The 19258-nt window shown below is 41.6% G+C and overlaps 1 protein-coding gene across 4 annotated transcripts in view; it reads left to right on the top strand.

Moving 5' to 3' along the window:
• syne3 (spectrin repeat containing, nuclear envelope family member 3) overlaps nt 1-19258 on the top strand; it is a 104541-nt gene that overhangs the window by 19068 nt on the left and 66215 nt on the right. For all 4 annotated transcript variants that reach the window (XM_079694696.1, XM_079694694.1, XM_079694695.1 and 1 more), the window contains 5 exons: nt 5818-5954; nt 6623-6797; nt 11411-11593; nt 12738-12881; nt 14507-14641. In XM_079694696.1, coding sequence (XP_079550822.1) covers nt 5818-5954; nt 6623-6797; nt 11411-11593; nt 12738-12881; nt 14507-14641 — 774 coding nt within the window. The remainder of the gene's footprint in view (nt 1-5817; nt 5955-6622; nt 6798-11410; nt 11594-12737; nt 12882-14506; nt 14642-19258) is intronic.

Here is a 19258-nt window from a genome sequence, read left to right as displayed (position 1 = left end):
AACTTGGGCCTGCAACCATAGTTTTATTGTATTTTTTGTTTTGAAAATCCACAGCGGAGGTTTGTGTCGTACTACATGCGGTGTATTTTGCATATCTCTCAGTAGCCAACAATCTGTGAGTCTGTTGGCTCGGACATAAACTCGTGTTTAAAATAATACTACATAATAAATGCAGTCTACATTTCATAATAAGAGGTGTAAAACCTGAGAGGATTTTAAATCGCATTTGAACTAAATGCTTATACAATCTGTAGTTGTATTTGTATTGTTGATTTAATGTGTGAACGAGGCGATATAGAGAAGGTTAAGCTGTCATTATTAGGCTGTAATTTGTTATATACTGTTGGAATGGCTAAGCAGGCCTATTGTTTTTGGATATTTGTGGAGTTAGGTGGTCCATGAGTGTTTTTTATTGGTTAAGTGGTCCTTGGTATGAAAAAGTTTGAGAAACACTGCGCTAGTGGATTGTCAAAGGGGGAGCCTCATTGCGTGGAAATTATACAGATGGCTAGTCCGCCCCTGAAAATGTGTATGCAAACGTTATTATTAATAATATATATATTTTTTGTTAATTTTTTTATAAATTTTTTTATTTTCCATTTTTATTTTGTAATCATCTCGCGACCCCAACTCGGGGTCTCGCGAACCCCCGGGGGGTCGCGACCCCCACTTTGGGAACCCCTGACATAGCCTATGTATGCAGAAGTATTATTTTAAGCAACACATTAAGTTGATGAAACACTTGAGTCAAATGTAATTAAAGTCAGATCGTGTCTTAGACGGGGCAGTGATATCATAAACCTGTTAATGTACACATTTTTTCTTTTACCAGCCATATTCACCTTGCAGGTGAAGCTATGTGGCTTTTATCCTGGATAAAGTATTTAAGTCATGGATGTTTAACTTCTTCATATTTGTCTAACGTGATTGTTTACTTTTCATTCATGAAGTATGACGCTGCGCTCTCAGCCGGACAGAGAAACCTTGGGTTGATTTTACCGAGTTGATAACCAGCGTCGTAGGACCGCTTAGCGAGATCTCGCTTGTTAGGGTTAGTTAAGCAAGAATCCTTCCTAGCCTCAGAAAACGAAGAATGGTGGAACAGGCTAACAGGTGTGCGTCATATGCGAGGCCCTGCCTTAAATGGAGTGCGATTTCCGCCAAAGATTTGGGAAATTGGTCCGTGCGCAAAGCATTGTGGGGATTTTAAGACGGCGGAGGATACACATGTGCAGCCTCGAAATGTTCCGCAACGGAGGACGCTGGCCTCGGTAGAATTCCAAGGATCCTGGACATTGGAACAGTCCTTCGGCGGGACTCGATGACGTAGCATCCTTCAAATAGTGGCTCTGGAGGAGCCTTCCTCGACATTGAGAAACACCCACTGGGTCAGGGAATATAAACCGTACATTCCCTTACATTTTTGGCGTTATCATAACTTATTTTTTTCTATTTGAAAGTTGATGGATTCCTTCTCTCGATGCCTTTCCTCCCTGAAATAACATCATTATTTCTCTAGTCCCTCTGAGAGGTGATACAGTGGACCTGACTTGATGACTCTGGACTGGATTATTTTTCTGCATTACAGTATTTTGTACGCACAACATGTAAACAGACTCTTGCTGCCCTGTCAGTGAAGCTGCTGAATGCCTCAGAGAGGTGTATCCACAGTCTGATTATTAATTATTTGTGAGTCTCTCACACCCTCCTCTTCGTCTGGCAGGTCACTCCTAGCTTGGGATTGATTAGCAGCATTGTGAGGTACAAAGTGGGGATGAACCTGACAAGCTTTGCCCCTACAGACTTTAGCTTTGAAATTATTTTACACCCATTTACTGCATGTGGCAGATGAAAGGCAGGACTGGCAATGGTAGTGAACGGGTGGAGCTGTGGAGCGGCTGCTGGGTGTGACTGGATTGCTAAAGATCTGCATCCGTCTGTGTTCTGATGCAATCTAGATAGACTGTCACCTCACTGAGACACCCCCTGTTTAACGCGTGGAATGGATTCAAAACGACTCCAGTTTATCTACATTGCAAATAAGCTATTGTGGCTTAAATATGTAACTACTGACTATTTGCATTGACAGGAAATTGGAGAAAGGCCAAGTAAGATTTGTGGGCTTTTAATAAATACATTTGTTTACTAATTCACAGTAAATGTCAACGGCTGAAAATAAGCCTTTCTAGAGTTTTAATAAGAATTTAATAAGATGTTTTGTCTGTGTTGAAATCTGTCCTGTCACATCCAAGAAGCCAAGGTTCTGAGCTGAATGCCAATGAGGGGTTTGACCTTCAGTTTGTTTTACACATACCAATTAGAATGATAAAAAAGAATCTTTCCCTATTTATTCCGGTGGAAAATGGGTTTTGTGACGGTTGTTCCGTTTCAGAATGAAATGAATAAAAGATAAATGGAAAATAAGAAGAAACAATAATAACATAGTACAACCTAAAAAGATAAGGTAAGTTTTCAATAAAAAGACTAAATAAAAATTAAATAAAGCTATTCTTGTAAACATAAGAAGTTAAAGTAAAATATCCAGTAAAAGATACAAAACAGAATAAAAAATTACGAAAACATTTATATGCAAGTAAGAAGTAAAAGTAAAAAAGCACCTTTTACTAGATTATATAACTATAAAATATATATATACCGTATATTAAAATATATGCAGTAATGTATTAGTATTCATATTATTGTGTATGAAAACAACAGTTGCAGTTCATTTATTTCCATGGGTTCAATTTGACACCAACACACTGGTTAGTTCTATAAAATAAAGTGTATATATCTAGAGCAGGGGTCGGCAACCCGCGGCTCTCGAGCCGCATGCAGCTCTTTAAGCCCTCTGCTCTGGCTCCCTTGAGCTTAGACAAAAATAAGAAGGAAATAAAATAAAAACATTTGTAGGACTATTTATATTTTGTTGCACGGTTGATAATGTTTCGTATTTTGAGGTGATACTGTGACACATAAAAACAAAACGGTTTTAATTAGGTCAAAAATGGTGGAATGAGCTCCCCATTGAAATCAGGACAGCAGATAGCTTACACATCTTCCGACGCAAACTGAAAACTCATCTCTTTAGACTCCACTTCGAGCGATAGAATTACTAACAAAGCACTTATATACTAATAAAGGGCTGGCTTTCTAAATGCCAGTTGAGTAGCACTTGAAATGTTTGGCTCTATGAAACCTGATGTACTTATATGATTCTGTTTTCTTAAAGGTTGTATCTTCCTGGTCGAATGCACTTATTGTAAGTCGCTTTGGATAAAAGCGTCAGCTAAATGCAATGTAATGTAATGTAATGTAACTAAAATATGCGTCACATCCTGCTACGGTCCCGCGCCAGCGCCTTTTCCTGAAGGTGAATAACCTGACCCCCGGCTCGATGAGCGAACTATGGATAAATCAAAGAAACTAAAAGTATGGGAGGAACACAGGATTTAATTCTGCGTGGTTAGAGTTATATGCTTTCACAGCAAACGATGCTGGCTTACCGGTGGGTTTGATATGTAGAGAGACGTTGTCAAAGGTGCTGCAGCCTTTACGTATTGGAGGAAACACACGGAAGAGGAAGACAGCTGACGATCTTCAGTCATCATTCAATCACTTAACTCTTTTTAGGGTGCAGCTATAGGTTTTATTTATTTCAAAGTGGGCCCATTTGAATTATATTCATTTTCTTCAAATGTGCAGAGGACTCCCAAGTGCTGTGCTGATTTATTTTAAAGTAGGCCTGTGTATTTTTTAAATTCTCCTTATAAGAGTTATTACCGTAGTTTATTATTAGAGGTAAACAGTTTTCTATAATGTAATAAATAATAAATGCAAAAAAACTGTAATTTTTGTCTATGATGTAACAATATGAACAACTGTATAAGCCATCAAATATGTTTTGCGGCTCCAGACAAAACAAATTGGTGGAAAAGGGGTCAAAATGGCTCTCTTGGTCAAAAAGGTTGCAGACCCCTGATCTAGATGCATCATTGGGTAACTTTTGATAACATTTGAAGTGAGGGTTTTTACATTAGTGCAGCTGCACTTTGCCATCAGCTCTCCACATATGTGTCAAAAGAAGCTATTCATGGCTGCTGTTTTGTTGCAGGAGGTTGTGCTTCAACAATGCTATTCACAGTGCAGTGCTAAAACCAAAGGCCAGTAAACATATTTCAAAAACTAAATGTAAAGGGGTAGCACGTCCAAGTTTTTAAAGTTAGGTGGACAAAATAGAAATATTGCACTGGTTTATGAGATCCCATCATAAACATAGTGTTAAGATCATTTAGTCATGCCAATTAGCAGCCGGCCTTTAGAAACTGATGGTGCTCTCCTTCATTCCTGGAAGCACTCAGCACTGAAGTACTAGTGTGGCATTAAGACACAGCATTGGTGTGAAAAGGGTCTATTAGAAGAACTCAGGACAGACTGCAAAGAACCCTGTTTATTCTGAAAACAGTTGAACTACTGGAACTGTGGCATCATGCTCTTTTCATGCACTTTTGGCAGAATGGGAAGATCATGAAAACCTCCTTTCCAAGTGGATTTGTTCAGTGTGTGGGAGAGAAACTCAACACAGGGACTTTAATCTTTGCAGACCAACTTTGTAGTAAAACCATAAACAAAACAGCCTAAACAAGCTGACCCAGACACCAATATATACGGACCCGGACCTAGAATCGATCAATTATTAAAAATCACCTATTATGCAAATAATTTCCACTTTTTCCTGTCTTTTACACATAACCATGTGTCCCCTCTTCTCCATGTCTCTTCTACATCAACATGTGTCCCCTCTTCTTCATGTCTCTTCTACATCAACATGTGTCCCCTCTTCTCCATGTCTCTTCTACATCAACATGTGTCCCCTCTTCTACATCAACATGTGTCCCCTCTTCTTCATGTCTCTTCTACATCAACATGTGTCCCCTCTCCTTCATGTCTCTTCTACATCAACATGTGTCCCCTCTGTGGAAAGAGACTCTGAAAGTTTCAGGAACAAAGATTATCTCTCTTTTTGTCCTGATCCATTTCTATAAAAACCTCTCTGAAAGAGAGCTGATCAGATTTTGGTCATTTTATGATGTCAGAACAATGTTTTGGCTTGTGTAACCATTAGCCAATCACCAAACAAGGCAACCCCCCCGCCCCCCCTCCACCTTATCACCTGAATCTCCTCCTAGAGCACCATTGAGTTCTTTGTAACCAAATCTCTCTCAGAGGGGCGTGGGGAGGGGCTCCTTATTTTCATCTAAATGTAACAGACAGAGAATCAGCACTTTGGAAACAGGGCTGAAACAGAGGGGATTGTGGGATGCTGCCATAATCTGCTTGGTATTTCAGCCAGATCTACATTTTCTTCATTTTACTCACACACATAACTATAAATAGAGGCCAGAGCAAACTGATACTTTTGCAGTGGTCTCTTAATTCTTTCCAGAGCTGTATATTTTACTTATTCATAATGCAGGTTAGACATAATGAATTTCCGGACCTTTACTTGAGGACATTTTCTCTAACTCTTGAATTTTTGTTGAATACCCCTGGTCTATAGCTATTTTTTATTAGGCTGAATGACTGTATTAGTGCTAATATTGGGTTGTAATTGACTCACTCTGCAGTCATTTTTGCCACAGACAATAAGCCTGAGTTATTTTATGTTTAATGGTCTGAATTAATTGATGTTCACATGGTGTTTAATGGAATACAAAACGCCTGAACTACAAGTGTACGACTACTGTCTGTGCTAACATTATCACAGCATCCTGTTATCTGGAGCTCACGCTGCTGGTGTTCCTGTGTCTCCTGCAGGGGGTGAGGAACACTCTGGCAGGGGAGGAGTCCCAGGTGGAACTACTGAAGGCTCAGCTCAAAGAGCTGTTCAGGTTCTCAGAGGACTCACGCCACCTTTCTCATGATGTCCTGGCTGTTGTCAAAGAACATCAGAGGTTTGTGACAGGAAGTCTCTAGCTGTTTAAAAAAACCTGAAAGTAAAAAGTTACTTGTTTATGTTGCAGTGTGCCACTAACTTTAGGATTGTTTTTGCAATGTCTGAACGCGAATTATCAATAAACAGGCTCAGACATCAGGGATTTGAATACATGTAGATGATAACTGGCAAAGTCAATTTGAGTTCAATTCCTCTGCTGACGAAATAAATACAATTTATAAGTAATTTATGTGGGGGACTGTTGCTATGAAGTAGTGTGGTCGTTTACCAAATTGCTTCAGATGGCAAACGGTGTGTGTGTGCATTCGTTTTATTTTTGTTTCCTAAATGAAAAGAAATTCTGTATTCAATTTTCCAAGCTGGACTACTCCCTGTGGGATTTGCAACTATTGAAAACTAAATAATGATGCTTTCAAAGTTGATTAAACTAAGACCCAGTTGAAAAAGGGTGCCTTTCTGATATTAACAGTGAGTGTCAGTAAAGAAGACCACAAGCCAATATAAACAAAGGTCTTGAAAATGGAAAAAACAAACTATTAGGAAATCTTATCAACTAAGAACTACTTCCTACCTCATAATGATAACAAAGAGTGCTTGCAGTCAAAATGTGTCTCCAGTATCGGTCCCTGTTCTCTGTTGTAAGTGTGCTGTTTGCTCACGTTGCAGTGTGAAGAGCAGAGCCACCAGGCTGTGTTCAGAGTCCGAGTCGGGCCTGAGGAACATCCTGCAGGACCCTCTGCTGGTGTTCGCTCAGTGGAGCCACATGGTGTTCCAGGTTCTGGAGAACTCGGCTGAGGTTACTGACTTCTCCAACAACGCCATGATGGTCCAGAACATAGAGGTAAACAAATGTCCTTAAAGTGGCCATACTTCATTATTTCTAACTAATGTATCAAATGTGAGAGGTGGCCATCATAGTAAATGACCTACAGAGAACCATCCCTTTTTTTATTTGTATATTGTTGATAATTGTGTGGTCGTTCTTAGGCCAAGGTGTCACAGAAGGTTTATTGAAAGTAATTCACAGTCCAACTCCACATTGGATCTTACACGGTCCACTACCAACGTGATAAAACCAAACTATAACACTGCATTCAGTAAAGACAGTACACAACTAGACTGAAACCTTTACAGGTTATTATCACGATAACACGTTTGCACGACAGCCCATTAGCACGTTAACACAATCAAAAACGTTTAACCATCCACGGTTGCACTGAAACCTTCTTTATGGTATGAATCCCCGTCGTAAACAACAACAAACCTTAGCATTATCCTTAAGCATAAATTAATACACAACTATACAAAACAGTGGTATTTATTTAAATGCAATGCAAAGATTATACAAACTGTCTAGCCAACATTAACATTATTCCCAGACATAACAATTAATGAAGTGGCTTTTCTATTCTCCTCAGTTTCTGGTGAATACAATACACACTGAATAGAAATACAGGGAAAGTACTTGCACAAGAACCCAATTATAGTACAGGAAAATCACAATACAAACAAATGCTATCATAAATCCATATTCAGGTCTGTTTTTTGTTCAGGCGGTTATTACAAACAGAACCATGTGGAGTAAATCAAACAGGCAAACGCACCAGAGTTAATACAAGTCCAACAGTTCTGTTGTGAAAGTGAACACATCGTCTGTTCAGACTGCGATCCTAATTACAAATAAGAAATGTTTACCAGAACACCGCTCCATGCCAGGGGTTCCCACTCATTTTTCATTTTCTGTCATAAACATATTTGATGAAACTGTGAGAGTTTGCTACCAGACAGAGATGGCTGAACATCACTATCACTAATACTAATCTACAGTGGCGGCTGGTGGAAAATATTTTTGGTGGGGCTATGGAAATGGTGACAAAACCATACTAGGGCAGTTTTTTTTGAGAAATGACCCCTTAAATTATGACTTCCGGTGATGTTAGAGAGGTGGGTGGGTGGGGGGAGGACAAATTGAGGCATAAAAATATGAGATAATCCATAATCTTCAGTGTGGTTAGCTATGAATCTTCCAAAACTGTGCAACAGTACAGTAGGTCCACACAAACTGCAGAACACTGGTGCTTTGGGAACACTCAAATGATTAAATTCCCATTTAAAATCAGGAGACGTGTGTGTGTGTGTGTGTGTGTGTGTGTGTGTGTGTGTGTGTGTGTGTGTGTGTGTGTGTGTGTGTGTGTGTGTGTGTGTGTGTGTGTGTGTGTGTGTGTGTGTGTGTGTGTGTGTGTGTGTGTGTGTGTGTGTGTGTGTGTGTGTGTGTGTGTGTGTGTGTGTCTTGCCAACCCTCCCGATTTCTGACATAATCAGATTTACTCAAGACTGTTTCCACTCGGACTTTAATACAGCTACACCATTGTTTGGTTTCCATGGTAGCGCGTCTCTTTAGCAGCGCGCGCAACTCAAAGTCTGAAAGGGTGAGGAAGATGAAAACTGAACAAGAATCGACAACTCGACCCTCTGCTCACTCCTTTCCTGTAAAATACAGGTCCAGCCCGAACAAATGCTCCATGGTGCCACAGGCATTGCCCTTACAACTACAATAAGCATGTAAATGTTAATCTACAGCTCCGGCGATCCACTAGCACCGGAGTCTCCACCTGCAGACGCAGCCATCCCCTACTGTAGCGTCACCTTGGATACGAGTCCAAACAACTCACAGACACACAGGCCAGGGCGATGACAGGGCGCCCTTTGAGCATCAGATCTGACGACGCTGATTGGCTGAAATTATGTTTCGGCGGCATAGTTTACAGATAGCAACAGTCAGCTTGTTGGCTGCAGCTGCTCTGGCTGAGGGCTCCTTTCTACCGCCCGGACGAGAGAGGGTAATGATACACGCTGCGGCCAGGCAGGAAACATTTGACTTATCAGTAACTTTAGACATTGTAAAACAATTTTAAACGAGATTTTATTGTAGATTATACATTCTACTGATACCAAATATATAATATTTAACTTGTTCTTTAAAAATAAAAATAAAATATTTTTTTAAAATATTTTTTTATTTAATTTTTAATGACAATCAAACATGTGGGAAGAGGGGGGGGCGGCGCCCCTATGGGCCGGCCGCCACTGCTAATCTATTAGGCTTCTTAGTATTTTTTGAATGAGTTTTCAGCTCCATGTTAGTGCTCTGGATTCCACCAGAGAGTAAAGTCAGAAACATGTTCAGCCTCCTCCAAAGCTTCCAGTCTCTACTGTTACACATGACATACAACAGTGGGCATAAACAATGTCAATCCCACTGTCAGGATGCTGTGTGTCTCCAAGGGTCCCCAAGCTAAAGCTAAAAGGAAACAGAAGCAGCGGGGGGTGGCAGGTCAGACATAATATCCCTGCTTTCCCCTGCTGCACATACCTGTACACCCTCTGAACAAAAAGATCAAATGGATTCAGATCCGTCCGACTTCCAGTCAACAGTAAAATCAAGTTCAAAGCTTGTGTTAGAGTAGCTTCACTATCACAGCACGTTAGAAATCTCTTTCAAGTTCAGTTTGACATTCAGTATGGAGAAATTTTCTGAAGTCTGTGTATTGGAAAGAATCTGGCATTACGTCATGATGTGACGAGTAAAGGGGTCAATTAGTAAACACTTATTTTATGTATTTCTCAACTAAGCTAGGCAATACATATGTTTATCATTTTGGGAAGAAGACAAATCCTAGTATAAGAAATAAACAAAACACATTTATTTGGTAAGGAATCGTCTTTTTAACATCACGATCATTTTAACATATTTTTCAATTTGAATGAGAGTAATGCTTCAATAATGATCAGTCCCTCCACTGTGCAGAATCTTTTTGCAAATGCAATATCAGTCAAAACTAGAGAATGCAATTCCTGAAGAAATTGCTAGTGGGAATGCTTAATGCTGAAAAGCTGATGCTGAATTGCTATGCTGAAATGTAATGTGTAAGAAGAAAGTGAAGAATTTAGATTGAAATGATACATGAACACTGGGGGCTTTTATGAGAGAAGAAAATAAAGTGAAAAGGCTTGGAAAAGCAGCAGAATATTTGAACTGCATATAATATTGTAGGGCCATACCTATATAAAACATGTCTGTGAAGTTTTTTTCTCTCCAAAATACCAAACAGATCATGCATTTTAGCCATGTCTCATTTCGCTCTATTCCAGCCCTGTTTTTGCAAGGGCTGATTCTGTGGCAAATGAGCTGCGGCTGGGGGGCGTGGTACGAGCGTCATGTTACCATGCTCTTACCCTGCTGTTACCATGCTGTTACCATGCCACGGCAACCTCTCATTCCCCTGATAGGTGGAGAGTTGCCCATATAGGCGGAGCTCCCCGTTTCTGACGTAAGAACAATTTCAAATCTGGATCAGATCTGTCGCAGCCCTGTTTTTAGAGATTTGGGTACGGAGGAAAATAGAGAGGGTTGTGTTTTCTGACACTTGGTGAGTTCCCTGACACACCGGGGACAAATATTCATGTATAAAAGATGCACAAAAGTGCATTTTACATGATCGGTCCACTTTAAATGGAACCTATCATGCAATATTTGAATAATATAGTGTAGGACCATACCTATATCAGGCATATTTATACTTTTTATTTTTCAAAATACCAAACAGATCATGCATTTTAGCCATTCCTCATTTCGCTCAATTTAACAATGTCTTTTCATGGGCTGATTCTGTGAGAACAGCACCATCTACAGGCCTGGCATATGTACTACAGCGTCTTTTTAAGAGATTTGGGTATGGAGGAAAATAGAGAGGGTTGTGTCTTCTGACACTTGGTGAGTTCCCTGGAACACCGGGGGGACACTTATACATATCTTATACATGAATATGATGTACAAAAGTGCATTTTGCATGATAGGTCACCTTTAAGTAAGTGCATTAATATTAATATTATCACAATATGAATAAATGAATCTACCTCAGACACACAATTAAAAACATATATATATATTGCACAATTATGTTATTTCACAACAATGTTGTTGCAGTTTTAGGTTGGTAAGTGGCAACCAGTGAACACATCTAATTGAAAAAGGGAAGTATGAGAGGATACCTTTGCCTTGAGATTGCAACGATTAAAAAGATGGATAATGTATGTTGCACCACTACGACCATTATTTGTCCAGGGTGGATTTGTAGGGGTTCCAGGGGTGATTTTATTATTGTTTCTTCAAAGCCCCCCTTGTTCGAGTATCATAAAGGTACACCCCCATAACCTTGTTCATGTTCATACTTTATTTTATAGCATTTCTGAAGGTCAACGAGTCCTTGATGTGTGCTTTCATTGTAAATGACAGAAGGCTAAAATAGAATATTGATAAGTGTTGTCAATGATTGTATAAACTTGAAAAACAGAATTAAAGAGCATTTCAAAAAAAGCAAAAGGGAAGTATATAGTGCAGGTGTTACTGCATTGCAGGGTGGTGTGTGTATGCTGACTGTGTCTCTGTGGTAGCGCCTGCTGCGGGACAGTGGTCAGCTGCAGGAGCGTCTCAGCCTGCTGCAGGTGAAGCGGGTGCTGCTGGACTCTGTGTTCGGTCCTGAGAGAGCTGACGGGCTGCAGGGAGAGCTCACTGCTGCCGTCAGAAACCGAGAGCTGCTGCACGCCCAGCTGCTGAGCAGGGAGAGCCGGCTGCAGGTACACACACACCTCTAACATTCATGTGTACTGTCCACACAATGGAGGAAACTCAAGGTATCCTACGGGCAGGAAGAACATAACACAATGATCATTCCTGCACCACACACCAAATTGTAGTCTTTAGACACAGCCTATGCTTACTCACTTGAGGACATTCATCAGACTCCGCACTGCTCCCTTAAGTTTTCATATGACAAAAGAAGCCTTTTTTCTCTCCTTAAGTCTCAGGCTCCTCCAACAATGCAACATACAATATACTTAACATAAAAGTAAAAGACATTTGTAAAACATTTGCATATAAAGAAGAAAAGGATCAAATGGAATGTAAAAGGAAATGGAATAGAATACATGCTGTCTAATATAGCAAAGTGTATATATGAAGACAAAACAGATGGATGGAACAGTGTATTATTAGCGTGATTATCAACTGTGTGGATGTGTTCTTTAGCAGCCACCTCTCGCCACACAGTGTCAGTTAAATTCCTACAGAGGTGACGTCTACCCATCAAACAGGCTGCCAGTAGATCTGAAATAACTCTGCACCCCTGTAGTTCCACACATTCCATATGTCTTTGTCATTCCCATTGCTAAAGGAATGAAACACACTCACGTACACAAGCTCAGTAAACACCTCCTGCTCATTATTATCCCTGCAAGTCAAAATAGTGGTTTTAACATGTGATGAAGCCAGAGGTGGGAAGTAATTAAGTAGACTCAAGTACTGTACTTAGTTAAAAATATAACTAGTTTTAAATGTTTTACAAAAAGTAAATCAGATCTTTGTTTTTCTATAGCAGTAAAATGCTACTTATTTTATCTAGAAATGTCACATAATTGCACATACACACAAAAGGAATTTTTCTGCACAATGATTACTTTGACTTTTTATACTTCAAGTACATTTAGCTGATAATACTTTTGAATGCAGGACCTTAACCTGTAATTAAGTATTTTGATAATAATGTATTGGTATTTTTACTCAAGTAAAACATCTGAATGCTTCTTCCACCACTGGATGACTGACTGTAGACTAGAAGACTGACCCTGTCTGTGCAGGCTTCATCTCATCATGGAGGAGGAAAATACAAGGACAATGCAGGCTGAATGCAATATGCTCAATTCTCATTTCTTCAACTCTCAGGGCTTAATCTCCAGAACCAAGGACTTTGGTGCCGCCTATGAGTCGCTCCGCTCAAAGCTGTCCGCTCTCCAGCACCAGCTGGTGGCGGCCGACAGCCTGCAGCCCGACATCCTGGCTAAGAAGAGCCAGGCGGACCGTTTCATGGTGAGAGTAATCCAAGACCAGACCAGGGCCCAGTCTCAGACAGCGCTTCTGTTAGAACACGCTCGCCATGGTTACAGTAGATTACCACAGCAAAACATGTGTTCTTGCATTGGAGACTTCACCTTTTACAAAGCGAGACCCAAGAGTGTGATGAAAAGATGTTTACACAGTTGGATCCATTGAAAACAGTAGTTTTTATTTTATTTATTACATTCACTAATATCAGTTTCAGTCAACAGCTATTTATTAGGGTGTGCTGTGATGTGCTTTACTTCCTTCTGGCAGGTTTCCATTGATTTATGTTGACAAATGAAACAGGAGTAAGTTAATAACTGTGAACACCGTTTGCTTTGATTGTTGTCAGAATGATTGATTTATTATTAGAGATCCTGCAGCGATGACGTACGTGATTAGATATCTGACACAATGTGAAAACATGAGCTGCCTGAAATGAAAATGAATAGTTGTGTTATCAGATCAATCAAAAACACTATATTAATCCCAGAGGGAAATGAGGTTGTTATGACAGTTGCACTAAGGCTGACCAGGTGCCAACAAGCCACATGTGGGACAAAGAGGATGTTTGTGCAGGACAACGTGTGACATGTTACTGCAATGATAAGAGCTAGTTTAGATTTAAATATGTCTATTTAACCCTTAAAAATAAACATTTCTATTGACACTATTTGCTTGTAAATATAACAACACATTTGACTATGGGTTAATTGTTTGCACAAACTATGAAAGTGAAATAATTAAATATATGGTTTGAATAGATCTTCTCCCAACAAACCATCATCCGTAAACATTTCTGTATTTATTTGCAATCTCTGAGTCTGAAAAATGACTCGAGCTATTTTAGCACAGTCTGCTGAGCTGTGTGATTAGGGTTGCTCTACAGTGCTGGCCACAATAAAAGGCCACTCTGAAACGTGCAGTTTTGCTTTATTGTGGGGGTCTGGGGGGGTCAGAAAACCCTAGGGTTAAACCCTAACCCTAACATGTCACCCATTGAGCATGTTTGGGATGCTCTGGATCGGCGTATACGACAGCGTGTTCCAGTTGGACCAACATTCCACAGGCCACAATCAACAACCTGATCAACTCTATGCAAAGGAGATGTGTTGCACTGCGTGAGGCAAATGGTGGTCACACCAGATACTGACTGGTTTTCGGACCCCCCCAATAAAGCAAAACTGCACGTTTCAGAGTGGCCTTTTGTTGTGGCCAGCCTAAGGCACACCTGTGCAATAATCATTATGTCTAATCAGCATCTTGATATGCCACACCTGTGAGGTGGGATGGATTATCTCGGCAAAAGAGAAGTGTTCACTATCACAGATTTGTGAACAATATGAGAGAAATGGTTATTTTGTGTTTATAGAAAATGTTTTAGATCTTTGAGTTCATCTCATGAAAAATGGGAGCAAAAACAAAAGTGTTGCATTTATATTTTTGTTAGGTGTATATAAACGTAAGTTGAAGTAAAAACATGTCACAAAAGTCTTGTAGCCACTGGGACACAGCATCTAAGACAGGACGTCCTCAACAGCACAATCTCTGAAGACTCAGGCTCATGGTGAAGACGCGGCAAGCATTTAAAAAAAACTAATTTGTGTCCCCAGGTGATCCAGAAGGACCTGGAGGACTGTGAGGCCCAGCTCACGGCGCTGGAGACTCTGGTGTCGTCCAGTCAAAGCAACAGGACCCAGTTTGAGAGGCTCTATGCCGACTGGAAACATCTGCACACAGCAGCACGGGTGAGAGAGGGACATGTGAGGCTTTATTGTATAGCACTCCCCATACACATGACAGCTCAACATGCTTTAACAACATCGCACACAACACATGTAGCATATATATATATATGGAAATTGTGCAATTGGCAGATAAGCAGCAATGAAACTTGAGAATAGCAAATCATTTATCAAGTTCCTTCAAAACATTACTATGAGTCTATATATATATATATATATATATATATATATAACAATTCCGCAACAACATAATCTTCACCTGTTGCCATTTCAACGTTAAAACCAATAAAACTTCAAATAAATTGCTACGTGGCATTCATCCATCATTTCATTCATCATTCATTCAATCCTCTGTCTCGAGCCAGTGAACTAGCGGGCCTTCTAGAATACCCTGGAACCGAGGGAAACTCTGAAAGAATACGCCCATTGGCTACAAATCAATATATGATTGGTTGATCAAACTGTCAGTCCAAACGTACGCTCTCATTGAGTGCAACGGCCAGGGCATTCTATCAAGGATGTAGAATACCTGGTTGAAGGCTATTCTACCCAGAGACCCAGAACAAGATCTGATTGGTTGCTTACTTTTCTAACACAAAACCACTGAAATGCGTAGTGCATGGTCCGAGAAGGACAAACAAATCAACGTAACACTTAATATTACAGATCAACCACACAGATACCATTACATTGCATTTAGCTGACGCTTTTATCCAAAGCGACTTACAGTAAGTACATTTGACCAGGAAGATACAACCTTGAAGAAAACAGAATCATAGAAGTACATCAGGTTTCATAGAGCCAAACATTTCAAGTGCTATTCAACTGGCTTTAGATAAGCCAGTCCTTTATTAGTATATAAGTGCTCTGTTAGCAGTTATTTGTTAGTAATTCTATCGCTCGAAGTTGAGTCGAAAGAGATTAATTTTCTGTCTGCGCCGGAAGATGTGCACGCTATGTGCTCTCCGGATTTCAATGGGGAGCTCATTCCACCATTTTGGAGCCAGGATAGCAAACCCACGTGTTTTTGCTGATGGGAACTTGGGTCCCCCTCACAGTGCGGGTACAGCGAGCTGTTTGGCCGATGCAGAGCGAAGTGCACGCGCTGGGGTGTACAGTTTAACCATGTCCTGGATGTAGGAAGGGCCAGATCCATTCGCAGCATGGTACGCAAGTACCAGTGTTTTGAAGTGGATTCTAGCAATTACTGGAAGCCAGTAAAGGGAGCGGAGGAGCGGCGTGGTGTGGGAAAATTTAGGAAGGTTGAAGACCAGACAAGCCGCTGCATTCTGGATGAGCTGCAGAGGTGGGATGGCACATGCAGGTAGACCAGCCAGAAGGGAGTTGCAGTAGTCTAGGCGTGAGATGACGAGAGCCTGGACCAGAACCTGCGTCGCTTTCTGGGTCAGGAGGGGACGTATCCTCCTGATGTTGTAAAGCGTGTGTCTGCAGCAGCAGGTTGTAGCAGCAATGTTTGCAGTGAAGGACAGTTTGTTATCTAGGGTCACACCTAGATTCCTTGCAGTCTGAGTCAGGGAAACAATAGAGGTGCCGATGTTGATTGTCAGGTCAAGAGTGGGACAATCTTTTCCCGGAAGGAAAAGCAGTTCAGTCTTGTCAAGGTTGAGCTTGAGGTGGTGAGCAGACATCCACTGAGAGATGTCAGCTAGACAAGCAGAGATGCGTGCGACGACCTGGGTCTCTGAGCGGGGAAAGGACAGAATAAAATTGGGTGTCGTCAGCGTAGCGTGTGGTATGAAAAACCATGCAGGCTAATGACAGATCTGAGCGAGTTTGTGTACAAGGAGAAGAGGAGGGAACCAAGAACAGAGCCCTGAGGGAACCCTGTAGTTAATTGACAAGGGTCGGACTCTGACCCTCTCCAAGTTACCCTGTAGGTGCGGTCTTTGAGTTATGAGGTGAGGAGGGAAAGTATAGTGCCTGAAACTCCAAGTTCTTGGAGAGTGCAAAGGAGGATCTGATGGTTCACCGTGTCGAATGCAGCAGACAGGTACAGAAGGATGATAACAGAGGAGAGGGAGGCTGCTTTAGCGGTGTGCAGTTCCTCAGTGACAGCAAGGAGGACAGTTTCTGTTGAGTGACCTGCCTTGAAACCAGACTGGTGCGGATCCAGAAGGTTGTTCTGATGGAGATAACAGGAGAGTTGTTTAAAGACGGCGTGTTCAAGTGTTTTAGACAGGAACGGGAGGAGAGAGACAGGCCTATAGTTTATAACATCAGACGGGTTGAGAGTGGGTTTCTTTAGGAGAGGGTTTACTCTTGCCTCCTTGAGACTGTTTGGAAAGTGACCAGAAGTTAGAGAAGTGTTGATGAAATGGGTGAGAAACGGTAGAATATCAGGAGAGATAGTCTGAAGGAGGTTTGAGGGGATAGGGTCCAGAGGACAGGTGGTAGGACGGGCAGAGGTAATGAGGGTAAGAACCTCATTTGGAGAGAGAGGGGAGAAGGAGGTCAGCGTGTGGGTGAAAGGTGGGTCTGGTGACCCAGCGGTGAGTAAAGGTGAGTCAGAAAAAGAAGAGAGAATATCATCAACCTTTTTTTCAAAGTGGTTAACAAAGTCGCTTGACAGAAGGGAGGAGGGGGAGGGGCTTTGGGGGGGTCCAAGAGGGTGGAGAAGATAGAAAATAGTGTTTGGGGATTGGAATAGGAAGATTGGATCTTATCTTGAAAGAAAGTGCTTTTTGCCTGAGAGATCGAAGCAGAGAAAGAGGAGAGGAGAGCCTGATAGGTTAGGAGGTCGTTTGGATTTCCACCATTTCCGCTCTGCTGCCCGAAGGATGGTTCTATTAGCACGCAGCGCGTAATTTAGCCAGGGAGCAGGAGGGGGCTGCAGAGATGTGAGAGGACAGAGAGAGGATGAGAGAGTAGAGAGGAGAGTTTCTGCAGCAGAGTTTGGAGGCAGGAGTTGGAACGAGTCAGAGGAAGGGAGGGCTGAGAGCACTGATGAGGCAAAGGTAGAGGGGGAGAGGGAACGAAGGTTACGGCGGACAGGTGCAGGATGAGAAGAGATTAGTTTGTTATGTTTAGAAAGGGGTAGAGAGAATGACGCAGCCTTCTTACAGTGCAGATGCTTTTCTGCTTGCTTTTGCCTCTGCTTACTTTTTTATGCTGTTTTTCTATTTTTCTTTTCTGAAAACTTCGAGCAGCAGCTCCTGGACATTAACCTATCACTGGGACAGTTATTCTTCGTAAATAGACGGAGTGTTTCAGCCATATTTCAATATTTTTACGACGACCTCAGTCTTACAGTAGCGTGGCCTAGCAACAGCTAAAGCCTGGTACTGCATGCTATTTAGCTTAAGCTAGTTAGCAGCAAAATGCCTCCGTTCTCTACAGATGACTTCCACAAACTTCTGGGCGACTGTGGCTGTGAGGGAGTGTGGTCGTCTTTCAACCAGAAGGTTGTGGGTTCGATCCCAGCCCATGCATTCAACATGTCGATGTATCCTTGGGCAAGATACTTAACCCTGAGTTGCTCCCGATGGCATGGCCAACGGTGTGTGAATGTGTGTGAATGTTAGGTCCTAGAGTAAGGTACACTGCTCTGTATGAATGGGTGTGAATGGGTGAATGACATGTAGTATGTAAAGCGCTTTGAGGGGTCTTAAAAAGACTGGATAAAGCGCTATATAAGTACAGTCCATTTACCATTTACTTCTACACAAGATGGCCGTGTTGGAAATGAAAATGCAACGGTTGGAAGTTAACGTGGAAGTGAATGGACTAGGTTGGAATGACACCACTTTACCAGTGTTGCAAAAGAATGGACAAAGGCATGCTAACTCAAAGCTAGTTAGCAGCTACAAGGATTCCAAGGAACAGGAGGGCTGTGTACCGGGTAATAAATCTACAAGTGGTAGTCCTTCCTCGAACTCTCTGGGTGCAAGGCCGAAGAGTAAATAATTTCCATGGGATTTGGGAGGACAAACAACAGGCAGAGCCTAGCGCTCTTAAATCTGTGATGCGACCGGCTGGCCTGCATTGTTATCACCCAGGAAGAGCGCCTCTTCAACCCCTGTTCCTACTAGGAAACAGCCGTGGACAGCTGCTACAGGGAGAACTACAAACAACCCTCCTAAACCACAGTGTGCCAATCCAAAACAGATACGCTCCGCTGACCGAGAACCCGAGATCTCTTTCTGATGACCTGGATAACCTGTCCTCCTCACACAGCAGGGTAAGGACCAATAGCTACTCCAAAAGTAAAAGGCTAGAGGGAAAGCTAACGACTGGGCCTGAAACTCTGATTGTGGGTGACTCTGTGTAGTAAGAACAACACCAAAGTACTCTGTTTTCCCAAGGATATGGTCTCTGACCTGGCTGAGAAGATCCTGCATATCCGACTGTGAAGAATGTGGTATTGCATATTGGAACAAATGATGTTGTGAAACAACAGTCAGAAGTGCTGAAAAAAGACTTTAAATGTTTGTTGGAAACGGTCAGCTCTCTAAATGCAGAGGTGTTCATCAGTGGCCCTCTACCGCCAGTCAGAAGAGGAGTGGAGAGATTCAGCAGATTGTTTGCACTGAACACCTGGCTTTCAACTGCCAATTCTGTCAATTTTATTGACAACTTTTCTGGGACCGCAGACATGTTTTT

This window comes from Notothenia rossii (genome assembly GCF_949606895.1).
Source record: "Notothenia rossii genome assembly, chromosome: 7".
Taxonomy (NCBI): domain Eukaryota; kingdom Metazoa; phylum Chordata; class Actinopteri; order Perciformes; family Nototheniidae; genus Notothenia; species Notothenia rossii.
This window is presented reverse-complemented; position numbering and strand designations above follow the sequence as displayed.